The 24,259-nt window shown below is 33.2% G+C and overlaps 1 protein-coding gene and 1 long non-coding RNA gene across 2 annotated transcripts; one reads left to right on the top strand and one right to left on the bottom strand.

Annotated features, from left to right (window-relative positions):
• The first annotated feature begins 3,960 nt into the window (after positions 1–3,960).
• On the top strand, positions 3,961–20,936 carry LOC105334119 (voltage-dependent calcium channel gamma-5 subunit). The gene is made up of 4 exons (XM_066066158.1): positions 3,961–4,538; positions 16,612–16,689; positions 19,692–19,826; positions 20,014–20,936. The coding sequence occupies exons 1-4, from the start codon at positions 4,328–4,330 to the stop codon at positions 20,322–20,324; spliced, it is 735 nt and encodes a 244-aa protein (XP_065922230.1). The 5' UTR covers positions 3,961–4,327; the 3' UTR covers positions 20,325–20,936.
• LOC117684468 (uncharacterized) lies at positions 20,120–21,600 on the bottom strand. Its single transcript, XR_004598233.2, has 2 exons — positions 21,442–21,600; positions 20,120–21,230 (listed from the first exon to the last, which is right to left on the bottom strand). It is a non-coding gene; the product is annotated as an uncharacterized lncRNA (long non-coding RNA).
• Positions 21,601–24,259: the final 2,659 nt, after the last annotated feature.

Here is a 24,259-nt window from a genome sequence, read left to right as displayed (position 1 = left end):
TTTTCGTGGGAAAAATATATTTTTTCATTATAATGCTGTAATTATTAAACATACAATAAATCAAAATTAAGACATGATAATTAATCGTACTTGATGGTTTTTTTTCTTAAATCGAAAAGACAAACTCTTAAACTTTTTTTGTACAGCTTCTGATCTGCAATTAAGGGATGGTTATCTTCCTTTGTATACATTTTATAGTGATTGTTAAGCAATGGTTCCGACCTTTTCTTTAATTGATTAATTTTTCTCATTATTACTCTTTCATTAGAAGAATTCATAAGTAAAATTATAAAACTAGGTTTGGGAAGAGTTATGGAATTAAACGGCTCCTCCTTTGATTTTTTCTCTATTGTGGACACGTAACATTGGGTTGTATCAAAAGTCAAGTACAAAGCATGGCAAATATCCATATGATCTTTTCTTTTCGTATTGTATCATTTCATTGTTTTAATGTATTTTTCAATTTTTTTACTTTACTTTTTTTACTTTAATTTTTTTGTATTAGTATTGTATTAAAATAAAGTATAACATTTTGGATGGTTATCATATAAACCGTTGATACAATTCAAAATACTAATTTAATATCAATGAATTTAGCATGAACAATTCACTTACCGAGAATTTCATATAAATATTCGCTGACTTTGTAACGTGCAAATGGAAAATGGGAAATAAAATAAAATAATTGATAGTTGATAAAATAAAATAGCAACCGGCTATCATCTTTAAAGAGATTATTTGTTTTTAATTCGGGTTTTTTCTAAAATCCATGTAAGTATTCTCCTAAGGCATTATAGGTTTGTGTTGTTTTGTTAATTGCATTGATTTACGATTGATTTTTAGAGCCTATTGTATGGCAACGCTGCAGAATTTGTTATTATCAATCTGTTTATTTTTTCAATTGTATAATTTCTTATGGATTTTTTATCATAGTTTGTTGCAAATATCATCCTTTATCAAACTGCATAATGCATTATAGGTGTCTGGATGACATCATCAGTCTTATCCATTTCTGGCAGGTTAATAAGATACTAGTTTTCATTACACCAATTCTAGCAGTATTAAATGCTGTGATACATCCATGAGACAATATTACGAAGATAACAAATGTCCGATAACTCTTCATTGGGATAGTGTATTTTGTATTTACGTTAAGATAATTAAAATAATAAGTAAGGATTTAAAAAAAATGATAATACTAGCAAAATAACAGTTAATAGGAGACAGCAAAGTTAAAAACAAGAAATAATCAGGGATTATTATATCATAGATCCGTCTAGACAAATTACCCATTAAATCAACAAGTCACAGTTTTATAAATTCAGTAATGAATGTGCCATCCCACTGTATTGACAGGTGCCTTATGTACGATACTTACCCAGTTCTCTGTGAATATTTCGTCACAAAAGGATGGTCTAGGAGAGGCAAGCTATCTCAAATTGACAAGTTTGTTGTTCCATTAAACTTCTATAAGTTGGAATTTTCGGAGCCCCCCCCCCCCAAAAAAAAAAAACAACGCAAATAACAAATGACTTGATGCAGTTCTTTTCTATTTATGTATCAACTATTTATCATCAATCCGCACCGTATACAAAAACTGAGGATAATTGCGTGGACCCTGAGGTCCACGCAGAAAATATATAAGCGAGGTTAAAGCGGATGCTATAGGGAAAATTCAGCCTGCGCATGAGCTAGCCTGGTTCCTGTGCGTAATAGGTAGCTCAGGAAACCAGGTTAGCACACGTTTATCTGAATCGGGATCGGGATTCCGTGCCATAAGCACACATAAGTTCAAAGGCGCTGTGATTGTAAAGTTGTCGGTAAACAGTACAGAAACAAAGTATTCCTTTAAACAAGTGAAAAGCTGTCAATGTGACAGCAAACCGGGTTTTCTTTTATGTGAACTGTATCCATAATCCATGTTATCCCGTATCCAGTGAAATGGACTACCCTATATGCAATATTTTGCCAAAAAATCCTATGCACACCTCTGATATATGTATAATTAATCTGCAAAAGAACAACTTCCAATCTTGAAAACCGAAGGAGGAGTTATCCGTACAATGAGGGTACCCTATATGCAATATATTGCCAAAAAATGACTAAGTTCAAAAGCTGGTATATTTTTCATAATTATCGGAAATCAAAGTCCAAGCAATATGCACACCTCTGATATATGTACAATTGATCTGTAAAAGAACAACTTCCTACCTTGAAAACTGTAGGAGGAGTTATCCGTACAATGAGGGTACCCTATATGCAATATTTTGCCAAAAAATGACTAAGTTCAAAAGCTGGTATTTTTTTTATAAATTATCGGAAATCAAAATCCTTGCAACATGCACACCTCTGATATATGTACAATTGATCTGCAAAAGAACAACTTCCTATCTTGAAAACTGTAGGAGGAGTTATCCGTACAATGAGGGTACCCTTTTGGCAGCCACCCGCCCGCCTGCCCGCCATTTTCACCATTTTAATAACCGGATTTTTCCGTTGGAAAACCCGGTTTAAAAAATGATTGGCATGTGATATGAACTATCAGTATTATGAAATAAGTTAATGTTATGCCGAAACTACAACATGCATCATATAGCATAATTTGCAATGTTTTGTTGTTTTCCGAATACACATGTAGCTTAACTTTACTTTTATAGTAGGCGAGGCTAGAGAACTTCCCGATTTAATTTTTTTAAGCATTTAAGTATGATTGAATAATTATGTCACTGTATAAAAGTTTAAATCTCAAGAAAAATGCATCAAAATATGAAATTTTTAATTTACACAAAGCCTGTCACTGCATAGTTAACAAAGTAGTGCGAATCGTAATGTGTGGGCAAATAGTAGAATTCACCGAATGTCTGATACTATACATGCAAATTTCATTCATAGATAGATCATAATTATTTGAGAAGTATGAACCCTTTAAATTCTGAGATAAAAAGTCAGGGCTATACATACAGGTATACGTAATACAACGTACACATTTAGTGGTTAAAAGCAGAGGGCTAGAGTCGGTGGAATCTCTGACAATCTTAAGGCTTTCACGTTTTCGTTGGAAACACATGCAAATGGTCCACGTATTGTAGTCCTTTTTTAAAGGACAGCAACTTGTTCTACATTTTATTGTGCGCTAATCATGTGCAACATGCAGAGTGGTCCTCATGGTTTCTAAAACTCATTTACACCTATATTTTTTTTAAACAAAAAACAGACTAAACTGATGACCTCCTGTAAACCACCAAAAACACCTTGCGCAATACTCATTTTGAATACAATTAAATGTAAGACAAACACATACATGTAGGAGACCCTTCGTAGCGAAAAAATATAAGCAATATCTGATAAAAAAAAAAACACATGAAAAAATCAAACATGTTGGAATTATAAGTAATGAAAAAGAATATTTATAATACAAATGAATATTGCCTAATACAAAGATAAAATTTTGCAATAAAAATGGAATTTATACATTTTACAATAAGTGATACAATTAAAATATTGAAAATTATAGAATACAAATTGAAATTATGGAATATAAATGGAAATACGCACAAAAATTAATACAACACGCATTGAAAAAATAGAATATTGCCACGGTTGACATACCATACTTTTGATATAAGTATCGTACATTATCTGTGACTATATGGTCACGCCTGTGTAGGACTCACATTTACAAAGTTCTTGTTCTTCTAAAGCTCTAAAAGCAGACAAAATGGATTTTTCAGAGTCCCAAAACAGACAAAAAACTAACACAAATAACTAATGACTTCGCGGCAGTTTTTTTTCCTATTTATGTATCATCCGTTTATCGTCAATCCGCACTGTATACAAAAAACTTAGGATAATATTTGAATAAGCCATTAGCTGTCTGTGTGGAGGGAAACAATAGGCGTTAATGGAATGAGGAATTTTCATCTCTGTGAAACGAACGCTTACTTGCGCGCGGCTTAACAACTGCTGTTAAAGATCAATTTTCCGGTGGGAAATAGTAAACACATCGCGGCAAATCATTTCCACGGAAATTCCTATATAAGTCTGTATGAGGATCGCACCGTTCCATTACTGTGTTTATATCTAAGGTTATTACTTCTGTTTCCAGAGATGCTTAGGGACTCTACTTACCAGGCAACCTGTTCTGTATGCATAGAATGAATGGCTTAATTCCACAACCAACTACTATCGCTATAGACCCAGAACTATTGGCCTGTGCTTATCGTAAAGGGAATAAAATAATGCCAGAGAAAATTCAGCAGAGTTTAACCTGAAGACCAGATATTTATATATAATGGAAGTCTACTTTCTGTGAACATTCACCAACACGATGTACTGCGGGGCTAAAGTGTTAACTCTGATCTCGTTTGTCCTGGGCGCCATCTCTATCGGGACCCTGTCTCTGTCAGTGGCCACCGACTCCTGGCTCTTCACCGAGGAAGAAATGGAGTGTGAGGTTGACAACATCACTGTGATGGTTCCGGTCCAGGTCAGGTCCGGTCTGTTCCGGTTCTGTACCATTTACTCCGAAATGAACTCCGGTAAGGGCATTGTTTTACTTTAAAACTTCTTTTTTATGCAAAATTCGGAAAGTATGAAGTGACTTCACGTTATCTTTATTAAACAATGGTCTCTCACATACTAATGGCTTCGTGACGACAAAAAGATATCATTTCTCTGTACATTGTCAAGGAACCAAATTTTATTGCTTTCGATCACATTTTAATGGCATCTATTCGATTTTCTGCAATGTGTTTTGCTAAAAAAAGAATCTTTCGACAGATATTTTCTTTGAAAGTTCTTTTTTATAATGTCAAGTGAAAAACATCAAGAAATATCTCTCGTCTCTTTTTTTAGCTCACCTGAGCCAAAGGCTCAAGTGAGCTTTTCTGATCACAATTTGTCCGTTGTCTGTCGTTTTCGTTGTTGTAAACTTTTCACATTTTCATCTTCTTCTCAAGAACAACTGGGCAGATTTCAACCAAATTTGGCACAAAGCACCACTAGGTGAAGGGGATTCAAGTTTGTTCAAATGGAGGGCCACGCCCTCTTTAAAGGGGAGATAATTGAGAATTATTGAAAAATTGTTGGTATTTTTCAAAAATCTTCTTCTCAAAAACTATTCGGCCTGGTAAGCTAACACTTTTGTGGAGGCATCCTCAGGTAGTGTAGATTCAAGTTGTTCAAATCATGGTCCCTGGGAGTAGGGATGGGCCACAAGAGGGGGATCAAGTTTTACATAGGAATATATAGAGAAAATCTTTAAAAATCCTCTTCTCAAAAACAGTTAGGGCCAGAAAAGCTCAAATTAAAATGGGAGCATCCTCTGATAGTGTAGATTCAAGTTTGTTCAAATCATGGTCCCCGGGGGTAGGGTCGGGACACAATTGGGGGATCAAGTTTTACATAGGAATATATAGAGAAAATCTTTAAAAATCTTCTTCTCAAAAACTATCAGGCCAGAGAAGCTCAAATTAAAGTGGAAGCATCCTCAGGTAGTGTAGATTCAAGTTTGTTCAAATCATAGTCCCAGGTGGTATGGTGGGGCCACAATGGGGGAATGGATTTTTACATAGGAATATATAGAGAAAAACTTTAAAAATCTTCTTTTTAAAAACTATTAGGCCAGGAGAGCTTAAATTAAAGTGGAAGCATCCTCAGATAGTGTAGATTCAAGTTTGTTCAAATCATGGTCCCCGTGGGTAGGGTGGGGCCACAATTGGGGGACCAAGTTTTACATAGGAATATATAGAGAAAATCTTTAAAAATCTTCTTCTCAAAAACTATTAGGCCAGAAAAGCACAAATTAAAATTGAAGCATCCTCAGGTAGTGTAGATTCAAGTTTGTTCAAATCATAGTCCCTGCGGGTAGGGTGGGGCCACAATGGGGGGATCAAGTTTTACATAGGAATATATAGAGAAAATCTTTAAAATCTTCTACTCAAAAACTATTAGGCCAGGAAAGCTCAAATATGAGTGGAAGCATCCTCAGGTAGTGTTGATTCAAGTTTGTTCAAATCATGGTCCCCGGGGGTAGGGATGGGCCACAAGAGGGGGATCAAGTTTTACATAGGAATATATAGAGAAAATCTTTAAAAATCTTGTTCTCAAAAACTATCAGGCCAGGAAAGCTCAAATTTAAGTGGAAGCATCCTCAGATAGTGTAGATTCAAGTTTGTTCAAATCATGGTCCCCGGGGGTAGGGTGCGGCCACAGTTGGGGGATAAATTTTTATACAGGAATATATAGAGAAAATCTTAAAAAAACTTCTTTTAAAAACTATATATTTGACCAAGAAAGCTCAAATTGGCGTGAAACCATCCTCAGATAATGTAGATTCAAGTTTGTTCAAATCATGGTCCCTGGGGGTAGGGCGGGGCCACAATGGGGGATAAATTTTTATATATAGAGAAAATCTTTAAAAATCTTCTTCTCAAAACTATTAGGCAAGGAAAGCCCAAATTTGAGTGGAAGCATCCCCAGATCGTATAGATTCAAGTTTGTTTAAAAAATAGTCCAGGGATAGGATGAGGCCACAATGGGGGATTAATTTTTACAAAGGAATATAAAGAGAAAATCTTTAAAAATCTTCTTTTTAAAGACTGTTTGGCCAGAAAAGCTTAAACTTGTGCAGAGGCATCCTTGGGTAGTGTAAATTCAAGTTTGCAAAATCACAGTCCCTAGTGGTAGGGCGGGGCCGTGATGGCGGTTTGAATTTTTACATAGGAATATATAGAGAAAATCTTTAAAAATATTCTGGGAAAGTTTTCGGTCCAAAACTCAGTACTTAGTGTGAAAGCACAGGTTATGCAGATTTAAGTTTGATGAAACCATGATTCCCTAGAGAAAAGTGGGGCCACGAAATTGGGGGGAGGGGGGGGGGGGGTTATATAGGAATTGAGAAAAATCTTCTTACAGGTACAACAACAAAAGGGGCTTGGTATTTACCAAAAACGAGAGGTGGATAAAAATTGGCAGATTTTCAATTTTTTTTAGCAAGATCTACTGTACTTAGTTGTCAAGATGTTTTGATAATGTAATGCTAATTTGATCAGAATTAAGGCAATTGTTGCTCAGGTGAGCGATGTGGCCCCTGGGCCTCTTGTAAACGTTTGCCATTGGTTAGTGGAATCATGTAATGTTTTAATCTAAACTGATTTTTAAACTTCAAATGTATCGAAGAAATAAACATTAGAGATCTAAAACATGCATCAAAAATTCGAGACAAAGCTTTTATATTTTGTTTGAATTTTTTTATCACTTTTTAACAAATAATTTACTTTTTGATTTTCGACAGATTCCAATGACTATAACCCTTAACTTTATTCGAAGGCTTCCAACTTCTAATTTAATAAAAAGGTCCCCTGTTAGGCATGTTGAACACTTGTTGTAATATACATCAAATGTGTACGGACAGAGCACGTGAATCAATAGACATTTCTCTTTACTACGGCAGGATCCATCTACAATTAGATCGACTCAAAATATTCTCACTCTGGTCACATAACCAAGTCTTTAATTGACAGGATAAGGAAAGAGCATTATTTCTGTTTCTTCATCCTTCGGAGAGGCGGGTCCGAGGACCTATTACATATTTTGATATATATATTTTGAATTGTTTATATCAAGAGTCCTCAGATGTGATTTCTCAAAGTTTCTCTGAGATTCGTTCCTTTTATTGTCTCCACAACTATGTAATGTAGGCATATTATAGTTCACTTTATGAGATAAATAGGAAGTCTCAAATCAATCCCTGCGTATCGTATCCCTCTATTAAACAGAAATCACTTACAGGATCCGCTGCCAACACATCCACCCACGCCGCCCTTTCTTTTCATGACTGGGTTTCTGACCACATTTACTAGTTATTCTGAATGATTTGTTCTAATAAAACTAATGAGGCATATAGGGAATGTCCCCACTTATTCAGTGTATTGAGTTACCATAAACTCTATTGATTGGCGGAAATACAGAGGTTTACAAGTCTCAGAGCCAGCAGTAACCGTTAAATTCAATTAATGTGAACCACGAGCCCGATTCTGACAGCTTCCTATTTGTAAGCACTGGTAAGACAACCTACAGTCTGAGTGATGGGCTTTCAGAACCTCGGTCATGCGTAAAATAAATGATACAATGACGCTTCGTTTAATTAAGGATAATAAGTGTAAAAACAGTATATTCAGAAAGGCTTACAATCGGACAGATTAGAAGGGCATGGTCACGGTTTGGGTCAAATTCTATTTTCTGCTTTTATAATACATTTCTAATGATCATATGAAATTTGAGAGTTAGTCGTAGAGCTATAAGCAAGATACAGAGCTCACAATTCTTTGTCATGTAGACAAGGGTCGTGCCCTGGTTTTGTTTACATAGCTTCAATATACCAGTAAAATCTTTTTCAAGCTGATATGTCTATCTTTTTAATTGTTTTAAGCACCAATAAACAGTTTTTAACGTTTAACACATTTATTGTAGGTCTGAAACTGAAATTTTCATTCTAACTTTAAATATATAAACAAAAGCTTTGTTTACATAACAAAGAACTGTAAGCTTTGTATTACTCGCTTTTAATTCAACGAAAGACGCTTAAATTTAAGTTGCCTATAATGCCTTACTGAAGCATCATAAACATTAAAATTCGGAAAAATAATTCCTGGTAGTAATTGTAACCTTGAAGAATAAAGTTAGAAGACGGCTCGATGGTCGTGGCCATTTTTAGACTGTATTGATCTCCAATAGAAGAAGAGCTCTATATAAAAATATAGAAATATATCCATTTTTAAAAGTTACAATTTATGAATTTTTCTTTTAGTTTAGTTTATAGGTAAACAAGTGATATCGTAAATATTTTATGTAAATCTGATGGTTCATTTGTTGACCCCGGTGTCTCCTTGAGGAGTGTCTTGGTCGAGCTTATTGTAGAATAAGGTAGGCTCATAAAAGTGTATGATAAAGCAGTTTAATGATTAGGGTACAATAAAGCTGCTTTACAAATAAAAATGTGAACAATAAAGAAGCTTTACAAACAAAGGGGTACAATAAAGCAACTGTACAAATAAAAATGTGAAAAATAAAGAAGCTTTACAAGCAAAGGTGTACAATAAAGCTGCTTTACAAAAAAAATGTGAAAAATAAAGAAGCTTTACAAACAAAGGGGTACAATAAAGCAACTTTACAAATAAAAATGTGAACAATAAAGAAGCTTTACAAACAAAGGTGTACAATAAAGCAACTTAACAAATAAAAATGTGAACAATTAAGCAGCTTTACAAATTAAAAAGTGTACAATAAAGCAGCTTTACAAATAAAAATGTAAACAAAAAAAACCCCAGCTTTACAAATTAAAAAGTGTACAATAAAGCAGCAATGTAAACAAAAAAAACCCAGCTTTACAAAAAAAAAATGTACAAATAAGCAGCTTTACAAATACAAATGTGTAGAATAAAGGTAGCTTTGGGTTAACTGTACAATAATGCAGCTCAAAAATATCGTACAGCTTCTAGATCAGCGTACAATGAAGCAGCTTCGAGGTTATTGTTAAAGGGAGTGACGCACATATATATGATTAAGCAAATATCGAATTTTTACACGATTTCCACATTTTTTATAAATCATGTGAAAAGATGAACTTTGAAAAATTATTGTGTTCAAAAGTAAATAAATCAAGTTTAAAAGAGAAAAATAGAATTAAGCGTTGGGCCAACAAAACAATATTGAGTTTTCCTTCCGCTTCATAGCCACGCAAACGCAGGGGAATGTAAATACTGCAGCGTGGCATATATCATACCAGAAGCCTCATATTGAAAACTGATGTCTTCATGAACTATATATTTAATATGATGCATTCTTTATTTATGCATATTTCTTACCACAGACATCGAATAGCTTCAAATTCAAATTCTTTTCACAGTGTGTCAATTCCACTGTAACTATCTTTAGACAGAAATCGCGACTACGTGACACTAAACCAATGTCCAAAACAACTCGGTTTGTTTATGTGTTTAATTCCGGATGAGTTTTAATGACTTGTAAATTGACACTAGAAGGTGATGACTTATGATGCGTGAAACCTTCCGTATGATGAAATTTCGTGAAGCTCTTCTTATTTTGTTGTCATGATAAAAAAGTAAAACGTCTATTTTGAGTCACCGTGCCACATTAAACAACGTCATAAAAACGATACAATTAAGCAGATCAAGAATAAGACTGCTTAAGAATAAATTACACTAAAGCAGCTTCAGGATAGATGTGCAAAGAAACAAAAAGTACAATCAGGTAGCTACCATACTTGGGTACATAAACAGCTTGAAAATTAGAGTTTGGTAGCTTCAAGACTAGGGTACAAAAACAGCTTGAAAATTTAAGTTAGGTAGCTACAAGACTAGGGTACAAAAAGCAGCTTGAAAATTTAAGTTAGGTAGCTACAAGACTAGGGTACAAAAAAGCAGCTTGAAAATTAGAGTTACATGTAGGTAGCTTCAAGACTAGGGTACAAAAAGCAGCTTGAAAACTAGAGTTAGGTAGCTTCAAGACTAGGGTACAAAAAGCAGCTTGAAAATTAGAGTTAGGTAGCTTCAAGACTAGGGTACAAAAAGCAGCTTGAAAGTTAGGGTACGATTAAACAGTTTCAAATAAGTTTACAATAATCTAGCTTAAGGGTTAGTGTACAATCAAGCCGCTCTTCGGTTATTTTACAAAAAAACCCTTTAGAAACAAAGTGTACGATATGTTTAGCTTCGGGATAAGTATACAACAAAGCATCATTCAATATATTTCAATATAATCATATGGAATATTATTGTAACCGAGCAGTCAAGGAAAATGAAGAGGGTGTACTGTGTATCTGATGACTTTATTTTTATTTTGAATATAGAGGCATTGACCTACAAAATAATACATTATATGAGAAAATTGACAAAATGAAAGTAAATACATTAGCTATAAGTTACCACCAATACATTATACGTTTCATAAAAAATCAATTACAGTACGTACTGTAAAGAAAGCTAACCTTTGAACTTTAAAGACACATTCCAAGTATTGCTACTTTAATTACAAAAATACACTTTAGTATTGACAATGCAATTAAAATAAAACCAGAGACTAAACATTTACACTGATAAGTAAAACATAAGTTAATATGAAATTTACATACCATAAGATGCCACAGATATCGACTGGATGGTATTTTCTGGAAACGGTTTACTGCTCTAACTTAATTAGAATAATAGGTAACTTATTTATACACCTAGCTTCAATGTAATTGGTTAATATTATGAACCAATGAAATTACAGATAGAAAGAACTCAATTTACTTGCGCAGTAAAACTTTGACTGATATAAATTTCAGATTCTATTGAACAAAAAGAAAAGTAGAAAAAACAAAACGAATAAATACACATAGACATATTACTCTACTATCACATTATGATTAATTCATTTACTTTAACTCTATAAAATATAGATTTTTTTAAAGCAATATGAGCTGTATTTTTTAGAATTTGATTTTGCTGCAAAAAGCTGCTAGTATGATAAGTCTGCATATAACTTAAACGTTTGTGATAAACAAGGTTTGAAAAAAATCAATTTTTGTCAGGGGAAAGATTTCTCTTCTAAAGAATATATAGCAAATCAAAGGTGTACAATAAAGCAACTTAACAAATAAAAATGTGAACAATTAAGCAGCTTTACAAACAAAGGTGTACAATAAAGCAACTTAACAAATAAAAATGTGAACAATTAAGCAGCTTTACAAATTAAAAAGTGTACAATAAAGCAGCTTTACAAATAAAAATGTAAACAAAAAACCCCCAGCTTTACAAATTAAAAAGTGTACAATAAAGCAGCAATGTAAACAAAAAAAACCCAGCTTTACAAAAAAAAATGTACAAATAAGCAGCTTTACAAATACAAATGTGTAGAATAAAGGTAGCTTTGGGTTAACTGTACAATAATGCAGCTCAAAAATATCGTACAGCTTCTAGATCAGCGTACAATGAAGCAGCTTCGAGGTTATTGTACAGTTAAAGGGAGTGACGCACATATATATGATTTAGCAAATATCGAATTTTTACACGATTTCCACATTTTTTATAAATCATGTGAAAAGATGAACTTTGAAAAATTATTGTGTTCAAAAGTAAATAAATCAAGTTTAAAAGAGAAAAATAGAATTAAGCGTTGGGCCAACAAAACAATATTGAGTTTTCCTTCCGCTTCATAGCCACGCAAACGCAGGGGAATGTAAATACTGCAGCGTGGCATATATCATACCAGAAGCCTCATATTGAAAACTGATGTCTTCATGAACTATATATTTAATATGATGCATTCTTTATTTATGCATATTTCTTACCACAGACATCGAATAGCTTCAAATTCAAATTCTTTTCACAGTGTGTCAATTCCACTGTAACTATCTTTAGACAGAAATCGCGACTACGTGACACTAAACCAATGTCCAAAACAACTCGGTTTGTTTATGTGTTTAATTCCGGATGAGTTTTAATGACTTGTAAATTGACACTAGAAGGTGATGACTTATGATGCGTGAAACCTTCCGTATGATGAAATTTCGTGAAGCTCTTCTTATTTTGTTGTCATGATAAAAAAGTAAAACGTCTATTTTGAGTCACCGTGCCACATTAAACAACGTCATAAAAACGATACAATTAAGCAGATCAAGAATAAGACTGCTTAAGAATAAATTACACTAAAGCAGCTTCAGGATAGATGTGCAAAGAAACAAAAAGTACAATCAGGTAGCTACCATACTTGGGTACATAAACAGCTTGAAAATTAGAGTTTGGTAGCTTCAAGACTAGGGTACAAAAACAGCTTGAAAATTTAAGTTAGGTAGCTACAAGACTAGGGTACAAAAAGCAGCTTGAAAATTTAAGTTAGGTAGCTACAAGACTAGGGTACAAAAAAGCAGCTTGAAAATTAGAGTTACATGTAGGTAGCTTCAAGACTAGGGTACAAAAAGCAGCTTGAAAACTAGAGTTAGGTAGCTTCAAGACTAGGGTACAAAAAGCAGCTTGAAAATTAGAGTTAGGTAGCTTCAAGACTAGGGTACAAAAAGCAGCTTGAAAGTTAGGGTACGATTAAACAGTTTCAAATAAGTTTACAATAATCTAGCTTAAGGGTTAGTGTACAATCAAGCCGCTCTTCGGTTATTTTACAAAAAAACCCTTTAGAAACAAAGTGTACGATATGTTTAGCTTCGGGATAAGTATACAACAAAGCATCATTCAATATATTTCAATATAATCATATGGAATATTATTGTAACCGAGCAGTCAAGGAAAATGAAGAGGGTGTACTGTGTATCTGATGACTTTATTTTTATTTTGAATATAGAGGCATTGACCTACAAAATAATACATTATATGAGAAAATTGACAAAATGAAAGTAAATACATTAGCTATAAGTTACCACCAATACATTATACGTTTCATAAAAAATCAATTACAGTACGTACTGTAAAGAAAGCTAACCTTTGAACTTTAAAGACACATTCCAAGTATTGCTACTTTAATTACAAAAATACACTTTAGTATTGACAATGCAATTAAAATAAAACCAGAGACTAAACATTTACACTGATAAGTAAAACATAAGTTAATATGAAATTTACATACCATAAGATGCCACAGATATCGACTGGATGGTATTTTCTGGAAACGGTTTACTGCTCTAACTTAATTAGAATAATAGGTAACTTATTTATACACCTAGCTTCAATGTAATTGGTTAATATTATGAACCAATGAAATTACAGATAGAAAGAACTCAATTTACTTGCGCAGTAAAACTTTGACTGATATAAATTTCAGATTCTATTGAACAAAAAGAAAAGTAGAAAAAACAAAACGAATAAATACACATAGACATATTACTCTACTATCACATTATGATTAATTCATTTACTTTAACTCTATAAAATATAGATTTTTTTAAAGCAATATGAGCTGTATTTTTTAGAATTTGATTTTGCTGCAAAAAGCTGCTAGTATGATAAGTCTGCATATAACTTAAACGTTTGTGATAAACAAGGTTTGAAAAAAATCAATTTTTGTCAGGGGAAAGATTTCTCTTCTAAAGAATATATAGCAAATCAATTTTTGTACAGGACGACAATAATTCAATTATGCTCCAATTAAGGCTTCTTAACGGTCTCTTTACACAAAAATATGACTAAAGATATTTAAAAATCATGATATTCTTGTCATTTTAGTAGAAAATAACATTCACATTTAAAATAAAATTCAACATGAAAATTGCAGCTCATATTGCTATAATAAATTTCATATGATAAGATAAACACAAGTCCGAGCACTAGCCAAGATTCCAGTCTATCCCAAAATAACCCCAACTAATAAACTTGAAATATGATATAATTAAAATTATATTAATTTGTATGTATAATCATATTAATCTATATAATTATAATATTATTATAATATATATTAACTATTATATGTATTTTGAAAATGTGACCCCTCTCGCATAATGCATCTCTTAGAAAAAGATGGCAGACATAAGCTGTCTGAAGATGTACAATTTATAGCAATATAAATGTATGTCAAAATGATTCAAAATACACGTTATTTAGCAATGAAACTGTGTTGAGTACTTAAACAGAACAACTTACAAACATATATAATATAAATAAACAGAGGTAGTTAGTGTCATGGCTGGATGGGGCAATACCTAGGAAAAATCAACTGTCAAATATAAATCCAAACAAAAAGTGGCATTAAGTATCACTAATTATTTTTACCCGCACCCTTTACAAATTTTAACACACAAACATATATAATATAAATAAACAGAGGTGGTTAGTTCATGGCTGGATGGGGGCAATATTGGAAAAATCAACTGTCTAATACAAATCCAAACAAAAAGTGGCGTACGGTATCACAAATTATTTTTTACCCGCACCCTTTACATAATCACAATCAATAATAAACATATATTATAGATAAATAAAATTCTAATTTCAAACCTAAATTAATGAAAAAAAATAGTAACTATGATGCGGTTAAATAATGCGTTTGGAGTTAATTAAAGGCGTACAATTGAATTTAAATGGCGAGATCCTGATTGGTTTATGTCAGTGGCTATATGAAAACGGTCCAAGTCTTTAAGAAATAAAGCAGTCAATGGGAGAAAATGTAAATTAAAACCAAAGAAAACAGTTTCTTGAGTAAATAAAGTGGCTGCAAGCCTTCCCTTCGAGAGGGAAGTGTAGCAAACACTCTTATGCACAGACAAAGTGGCGGACACTTTAATGGAAGTACTAGCCAGTAACACACCAGATGTCATTCCCTTTTAAACTGTATTCATATCTACTGACCTATTTAGGCAGCAATAAAACGCAGATAACTGATATTGAATAAGAAATAATTCAAACAAGGTGACGAAAGAACTATCCAAGTGTACGAAAATAGCCTTCTCATTTCAACACAACGCTTATTAGCCTCTAAAATTAAACACACTCGTCTGACCTCTCGGGACTCCTCGTGGTTCTTAGAATACATTCTTCTTTACACTGTATCAATTAGATGACATTTAAACGACTTTGCAATCATCTTTTCATTAAAACATCAAGCTTATTAGGATAAGTGATCTCAAATTAAAAACCTTCATGTCCTTATTCGAAATCCCTTGGTATTCTTTGATTGCATTCTTCTTTACACTCTTCCAAATGACAGTAAAACAACTCTACTGTCTCTAAACTTTAATCAGACTAGTGTGGAAATTGTCCGTTACACCTTGACGCAGCAAATAAATCCTACCACAACTGTCAGCGAGTTTTGAAGAAAGCTCTCGATTGAAATAAAATTGTGTGCTGTTACGAACAGATGCAAAGACTCCAAAGAAAATATTTATTAACATTTACTGCAGCAATTCTTCGAAATAACGTTTTTCTTAAGAAGATATGAATATACATGGTCTTGTCGCTCAACAGTTAGATGTTGTACAATTGAAACAGGAAAGGGATCTCTGATGCTAACCTATTCAAATTTTTTTTATCTCTTTTAAAAATTTAATAAAAGCTTTAAGGTTTGAAGAGAAAATCCCCGGAAACCATTTTATCCCAATAGGTTTGTTTTAAAATACAAATAAAGCTAAAACGTATTGCACTGAAAAGCTTTATCATAAAACTGCATTTACTCGACTTCCGCTTCAGCGACACTTACCAGTTTGAAATCTTAATTGAGTTACATGTACTAGTACTCATGCTTTAGGAAATTGAATCACTAGAAGCTTTTAACGCTAATATGTTCTTGAAATAATTTGTTTCTCTGTTCATTGATACATTGATAAATGTTACATCAAGTAAATCTGATCGTTTTTGCTTCAAAATGTAAATGAAGGCATTCATGAAGGTGGTTATACAAAATTAAATCAGGAATATAACTTTTAAGGCCTGTAAAAATTTCTCTTCAAGAAAGATATTGTCATCCGCCATATTTTACACATTCTTTGATTAGATTTTTTTTAACGCATGTGCTCCCTGTTTTGGTATAAAGTTGGTGCTTCTGTTCCACACATTGACACCTCTGCGTGATACGAGGACTCTGACGATGTCGCCTCTTGTCTTGTAGATGACCACTGTGTCACAATGAGTATCGACCTGAATGAAGAGAGACTGGAGGAACGACTGACGTCCACCGCCATCATGCGTAAGTTGATTCTAGTGACAAAGAGAGATAAATACCCTACGTTATACTTCTACATATAATAGTTTCATAGTTATCATAGTTGTTAGTTAATAAATCTGATTGGTAGGCTTTTTATCACGTGGTAAATTGTATTTTGTGATGCTGACTTGGGTTAAATATAAAACTGAGGGTGAATGTTATTGAAAGCATGCAGATTATTCTGGTGTTTGTTGTTTTGTTCCAAAGATAAAACATAATTAATACATTGTTCAATGTAACCTTTTCATGAAGTCAATCTAGATGCATCTTTTTTCCTTTCATTTCATTTCATTTCATTTCATCGACTTTATCTAATCTAAACCAATTATCTCCTGCTTCTTGTTCGGTCGATATCTTTTTTTCTGAAATCAATATAACATTTAATGAAGACACTAGTAGACCATCATGTTTCAAATACTTTCAAAGGAAGCATTTGACAAAAATAAAGTTCAAGTTATGGTGTGCATAGATATAGAGGATTGGAACATCAACACATCCGTAAACACCCCCCCCCCCTCTCTCTCTCTAAGATAAGGCGTCCGAGATGAAAATTAAGTTACTATTTACATTCATGCAGCCAGAAGATTAATTTGAACTCGGAGAGTCTGAGAGTATAATTCTGGCAAATGTAACTACACAGTGTTCCCAATAGGGTTAAATGCCAATTAAATAGCTAGCTAAAAATAGCCCCATCTGTTGGAATCAATCTCATGTTGCCGATGTGAAACAATGGTATAAATAAGACAGACACAACAGGTCCTAAGGGCTCGGGAATGGAATCAAGATTCAATATCAGATAATGTAAGACATATCAAAAATGGAAAAACTCCAGACAATCGCTTTATCACATTAAACAATATATAAAAGAAGAAGCCGCGATATTGAAAGACTGATGATTATTGTGAAGGATACATTTGTATTTGTAACGATATTTCTAATTCTGAGCAATTCCAATCCAAGTGTGTGCACATAATACATGTTATTATTATACTTTCATGTTAAATACTGAAATCTGATTGGTTTAGACGCAGTTGGTAATCCGTTCTATTACCCTCAGCGTTAGCAACACACTTGGCAACGGGTAACACAACGAATTGTTACACGCGCGTAAATTATGCGCGTACGGTTCGCCGTAGAATTCACTTCATTTCTATATAAAAGCAGTAAAATTTTCTTTAAAATTAAGACATTCATTATAATAAAATAAATAGTGCCTGTTTGGGAGGGTAACTGTTGAAATTGACACCCCTCGAAAACCATTGTCAACCTCTGCTTCGCGTCGGTTGACAATGGTTGTCTCGGGGTGTCAATTTCAACAGTTACCCTCCCAAACAGGCACTATTTATATAATGTTAACTAGAAGGTAACTAACAACTTATATGATATGTTACACACATTACTTAAAATTATATAATTCGTCATACACAATACTTCTAGTTACACTTATCATGATGAGATGATATCTTATAAACAAAACGTATTTTTACATGTTACACCTAATGCTTACTTATGGATCTGAATAATGTTAAACACACACAATAAGCATAGTTACATTTTATGTACAAACAATACTTTAAAGTAACATAATGTGTTACAAACAATACTTATAATATTCATAATATATTACACACAATACCTGTAGTTAAATAATAAGTTACACACAATGCTAACTTATAGGTCTGAATAATATTACACAGGATAAGCATAGCATATTTATGTGTACAAACAATACTTTAAATAACATAATGTGTTATGAACAAAACTTAAAATATATAATATTAAACACACAATTTCAGTAGTTAAATAATAAGTTACACACAATGCTTATACATATAAAACATGTTATACATAATACTTAGAGTATCACTTTTTGTAATATAATGTTACACACAATACTTATAGCTATATGATATGTTACTAATAAAACGCATTGTAACATTATATGTATTGTAGCATAATGCTAGCTTATATCAATTAATTATATTACACACAATACTAATATTCATAGCATGTTACAAACAATACGAATAGTTACACAATACTTAGCATACAATACTTTTGAAAGATATATCATACAATACTTACAGTAATATTATTTGTTGCACAAAATATTTATAGATAATTTAATTCTGGTTGTAACGCGGCATTTGATTAGTTAGAAAAATTATGTTAAGTTTGTATAACCTGGTTTGCACGTTTCAAGACACGTCACAATGCATCAACGTCAAAAACGTACTAATCCGCCTGACGTTACATTTGAATTTTGAACAGATTAATATCGATTTTAAAAGTAAAACGCATTCATTTTGTATAGTAAATTACAGAAAATTAAATTATAAGAAATGAATTCAATATCTACCCAAGTTATACTCGTATTACCTGGGTTGGAGCAATTTACGCTATTTTATAATCCGCTTCGCGGATTAAAGAGCGTAAACTGCCCCAACCCAGGTTATACTCGTTTAACTTGGGTAGACATTGAGTTCATTTCTTAATTATATCATGTGTAACATATGTACTTTTATAATAGTTATATCATATATTATACAATATTTATAGCTTATTGTTATTTGTTATTTATTATATGTTTGTTATTATCATTATTTTTGTGCACTGTTTGTTTTTACCTCTTACCTGTGTTCATTACCTACCAGGTGCTAGCATTGTACATAGTTTGACTACCTCTTACCTGTGTTTTGTACCTGCCAGGTGCTAGCATTGTACACAGATTGTCTACCTCTTACCTGTGTTTTGTACCTGCCAGGTGTTAGCATTGTACACAGTTTGTCTACCTCTTACCTGTGTTTTGTACCTGCCAGGTGCTAGCATTGTATACATTTTGACTACCTGTTACCTGTGTTTTGTACCTGCCAGGTACTAGCATTGTACACAGTTTCACTACCTCTTACCTGTGTTTTGTACCTGCCAGGTGCTAGCATTGTACATTGTTTGACTACCTCTTACCTGTGTTTTGTACCTGCCAGGTGCTAACAGAGTGTCCACGGTGTTCCCCATTGTCTCTCTCATCCTCCTCGTGATCGCCACCTCCCTCAGCGTCATCGGAAACATCAAAAATGACGTCAAGACGCTCGTCTCGTCTGGTATCCACATCCTATCAGGCTAGTTTAATATTTCAATTAGAGTGAAAGTGGTGTATTTTAAGTAATTCTTGTGGCTCAAAGAATAAGATGATGCATTCATTCATAATGACTGTTGCCATATTATTATCGAATTTATTGATGGAAACATGATTACCTTTTTGGGGTTTTTTTTTCAATTGAATCAATTGTATGCTTTTTTCTTCAGGGCTCATGTTAGCCGTTGGCATCATTCTGTACATCTCTGCTATTAACGATGAGGTTGGACATCGACCAAAGCCTTCCGAGGCGGACGAAGACACAAAGAAGTTCGATTACGAGTACGGCTGGTCGTTCTTCTTTGCCGGGACTTCTTTTCTTCTCATTATGACCACAGCCGTCATTCTGGTGTCACTCTATCTACAACGAAACTCAAAAAGAGAAGATCTTGTCAAGATTATCCCCGGTCTGGGTGACATAGTCGAATCTGACGTCAATGATGACGTCTTTGCTAGTAACAATCCAACCATCATTCTGTGAAACAATAATAAGGGTTTCTTTTCAGTGTTAAGGATATTTTGTATGAGCAAAATGTTCTACTTTGTTATACTGTGATAACTTCATGTGTTGTGGAGTTGGTCCTTGTGCTAACTACTGCTGTTATTAGCTCAATTTTTCAAGTAACATTTTTTTAGCTGCTTGGTAAAATATTGCTCATTCTTTTTTATGCTTCATGTAGCAACATATCGAAATAGCATGGTTTGAATCAACCCCGTAATAGATATACTATTAGAACTTTTTTACAGTTTGACTATCTTTGTATGCTTGTTTGAATGTACAGATGATACAACACTAATATCCCATCCAATTCTTAAAGCATTCTACTATTGATAAATGCACTTTATACGTTGTAACAAAAAAATTATGTCTTCTTTCTTTGACCACAAATTGTTGACTTAAATATGGATGCACCTTTGACCATACATAGATCACGTGATATACGAACAAAAGTTCCAGCAAACAGTGAACCATCAATTCATTCCCTGTCATAATGTGAAACATCAACAAGTTGTGATTTATGTACAGTTGTAATTTTTATAATTGCTTATAATTGCATTGTACAACATATAACTATAAAGAATTTTTACTACATAGGAGCTTTATTATTTTTTTAAATTTTTTTTATTGCATTCCATTGTACATATTTGTAATAGAGGTAATTCTTGGTCAAAATTACAAGTACCAGTCTTTCTGATTGTGTTACTTTCTAATTACCATCACCTATAAATAAAGTTCGGTTCCACTTTGTCTAAGATATTTTGTTAACGTGCTACATAGATGAGTCATATTTCCTCGCATTTGCCCGCCATATTTTTTGCAATAAAAATGGTTACTTGAGAGATGATGCTTTCAACGTATGTATTTCTGCCGCCTCTTTTCAACAAACTGGAGAAAAATGAGAAAACATCATCAAAAATTGATATCAAGATATCTGATTCAGAAACGGGGTGGTACTGATTGTGTTCAGTAGTTAAAAAAGTAAAATCGATCGAATCCAGCCGTAGTTATTTTGCATTACCGCACATATACATTACTTCCAAAGATAAATCCCACTAAGAGTTTTTTTATTCGATGAATAAATAATAGTTAAACGAACCTTAATCCTGATTTGAAGCTCCTGTGGGACTCCAAATGTGAGCGAATTTCGTTCATCGAACACACTCGCCACGTGTTCGCCTGAGGAGTCTCGCGGGCGCGATATCTCCGTGCACAGACATCTCACACAGATCATAGTGTCGTCTCGGTCGCACTTCGTTGATCGATTTTGCCGACAAATCAGATGGTTTATCCAATATATCACTTTACAGTACCATAGGTGCTCTTTCATTGGACATGCGAATATTAAAAAAAGGAATAATCCCAGTAACGGATTCTTATTTAAACGAACAAAAGTATTTCAAGAAAACCCTGAACAATAAAATGCTGATCTCAAGTTTACATCAATTTGACTACCAGTATTGTGGTAAATATGTTCATTGTAATAATCAACAAATAGAATCCTTTCTCTAGCGTTTTACTCCGAATAAAGGTAGTGAATATTGCACAAAAAAACCCAAAACATAACCTGCGTCAGCGACTGGCGTGATTTATCACTGAAACATGTTTTACAATGATTGTACAACATGGAACTTAAAAATACTACGATATCTATCGATAAAAATTACGATTATCGCTTCTCTTTTGACCCGAATGAAATACCAAGGAGCACATTTTACTGTGCATAATTTCATCTTCTTTTTCAAACTATCTTCAATTATATATATATATATATATATATATATATATAAAGTGAGTAAAAATGGGTAAATTATCGTAATTGTACATTATATTCAGTATATTGACATCACATAGAAGGAACAGTGCTCAACGTTCTCCGTTTATTACAACCGTTATATACCTTACAGTTATACAGAATATGATTGTATAGAATCAAAGTCGTCCAAATTAAATTCCTCACAATTGAGCTAGTGCATTCATTATAAGTTACTGGGATTTTTGTGATTCCTGGACAGCGTAGATTCTCGCCATGGATGCATGAGAAATGACTAGATAAATGTCTACTACACAGACTGGCACAGTTTTAAACATTACTGTCGATAATATCGAAGCTATGATGTGAGGTGGTCACGAGAATAATTCATTCAGAATCACTGAAAGAGGCGCCACAACTGAAGTGTACGTAGGTCTGTTATACTTCCAACTCATTACCTAGTGCACTACCGGGGCGGCATCTCTGCACATCAACAGAAATAGCAGCGACGTAGCATCGGGGGGATTTTTGTTACATATAAAAACATATAAAAAAAATTGAATTATCATGGAGTCCCCCCTCACTTTTTTGGAGTATGTAAAAAAATGAAATTAAATAACGAAATTAAGACAGAAGATGAAGTTATGGGTAGACTAAGGTACCCCCACCCAACCCTCTCCACATATTAAGAATTTCATGATTTTGAGAAGTTTGTTTTTTTCTTCTTGTCAACATTTTTTCGATGAGTCTGTTAATACCTTTCATCTTAAAATTTAACTCATTTTAATGAAGAACTCAACACTTCTTTACCAACGTTTTTTACTCGCTTCAAATTTACACACCATGTTGACCTTCGCACCTCGGGATTTTTCATATTTTTAAAAATGTACTGAGTTAGAGTTATCTCCTGTATTTTCTTTGATGAACAGAATATATAGCAAATGTTCAATGAAAAATTACACGTATTTGTATTATTGTTTGAGTGTATCCATGCAAATGTGATACAGGTATTGAGGAAACATAACCTAAAGAGCCTCTCATGATTTAGCCTGAATGTAATGCGCATGCGCAAGATTGTAAAATCCTCAAAAATCCAGATGATTTCCGGATTTTTAATAGGAATTTTCGTTGATTATTAATTAGTGACGCTTGATTGAGAAAAAATAAAAACAAATTGGTAATCTTCAAGTACCAATGGTGTTCAAAATATAGAAAATCGGTATTAAAGGCCAAAAATTCGAGTCTATCAATTTAATATAGTAGTATAGATTATTTTATATAGCGAAATCAATCACTGGTGTTATAATGAAGACACTTCGGACAACTAGTCACGATTGATAATAATAAAATCCGTCCGTGAAAATCTTGTTACTGTATTTTGTGGTTGTATGTTTGGAAATGATTTAAAAAAATCTGTGCGTTAGAATCTATATAGCTAATTGGAACTGTAGAAAAACTAAATTGCATCCTTCGTTAAATAGATAAAGCAGAAGAGTAAATGTAATTGTCAAAATGTTGAGTTATGAAATTCGTTTAATAAAATCAAAAACATGTGTTTTCATTCTGTTTGTATGATTTAAGTACATTTGATTATCAACGATACTATTATTTTCCTAAAATAATCAATTTACTCTTAATGCAAAAGCAATCTCTGTTTAATTCGACAGCATCATTCCAATGATTTTGGAAAGTTCTCCGTTTTGTTTGAAATCGTTTCATTGCTGTATTTTTTCCCTGGCTTTATCCGTGTTCTGGATTCCCACGGATAAAGATGATGGCCATATTTCACATTGTCTAATTCAGTTTGAACATGTATTTGTGATCAATAACACAGAGCTGATAGACAAACATTGTTATAACACGATCCAAAAAGCAGAAATTTCGCGTGTAGGACTAGATTGCTCATCTTCAAACAATTTTCGGTCATTATATGTGATTAAAGCTGAGAGGAGATTTTGAAGCCTGTGCCAGGGGAACGAAATGGTCTGTACTGGTGCCGTGTCGTCATCAGTCACTTTGATAAATGGTTCTTTGATCCTCGACATACATGTATATTGTTTCCTATCCTTGTTCAGTGATTTAATTATGAGGTTTTTGCTGTACAAAAGAAAGCAGTATTTATGAAGGCATAGCTTGCAAAGACGCGGAAAAGGTCATACTGTCT

This window comes from Magallana gigas, chromosome 7 (assembly GCF_963853765.1).
Source record: "Magallana gigas chromosome 7, xbMagGiga1.1, whole genome shotgun sequence".
In the NCBI taxonomy this organism is placed as follows: domain Eukaryota; kingdom Metazoa; phylum Mollusca; class Bivalvia; order Ostreida; family Ostreidae; genus Magallana; species Magallana gigas.
This window is presented reverse-complemented; position numbering and strand designations above follow the sequence as displayed.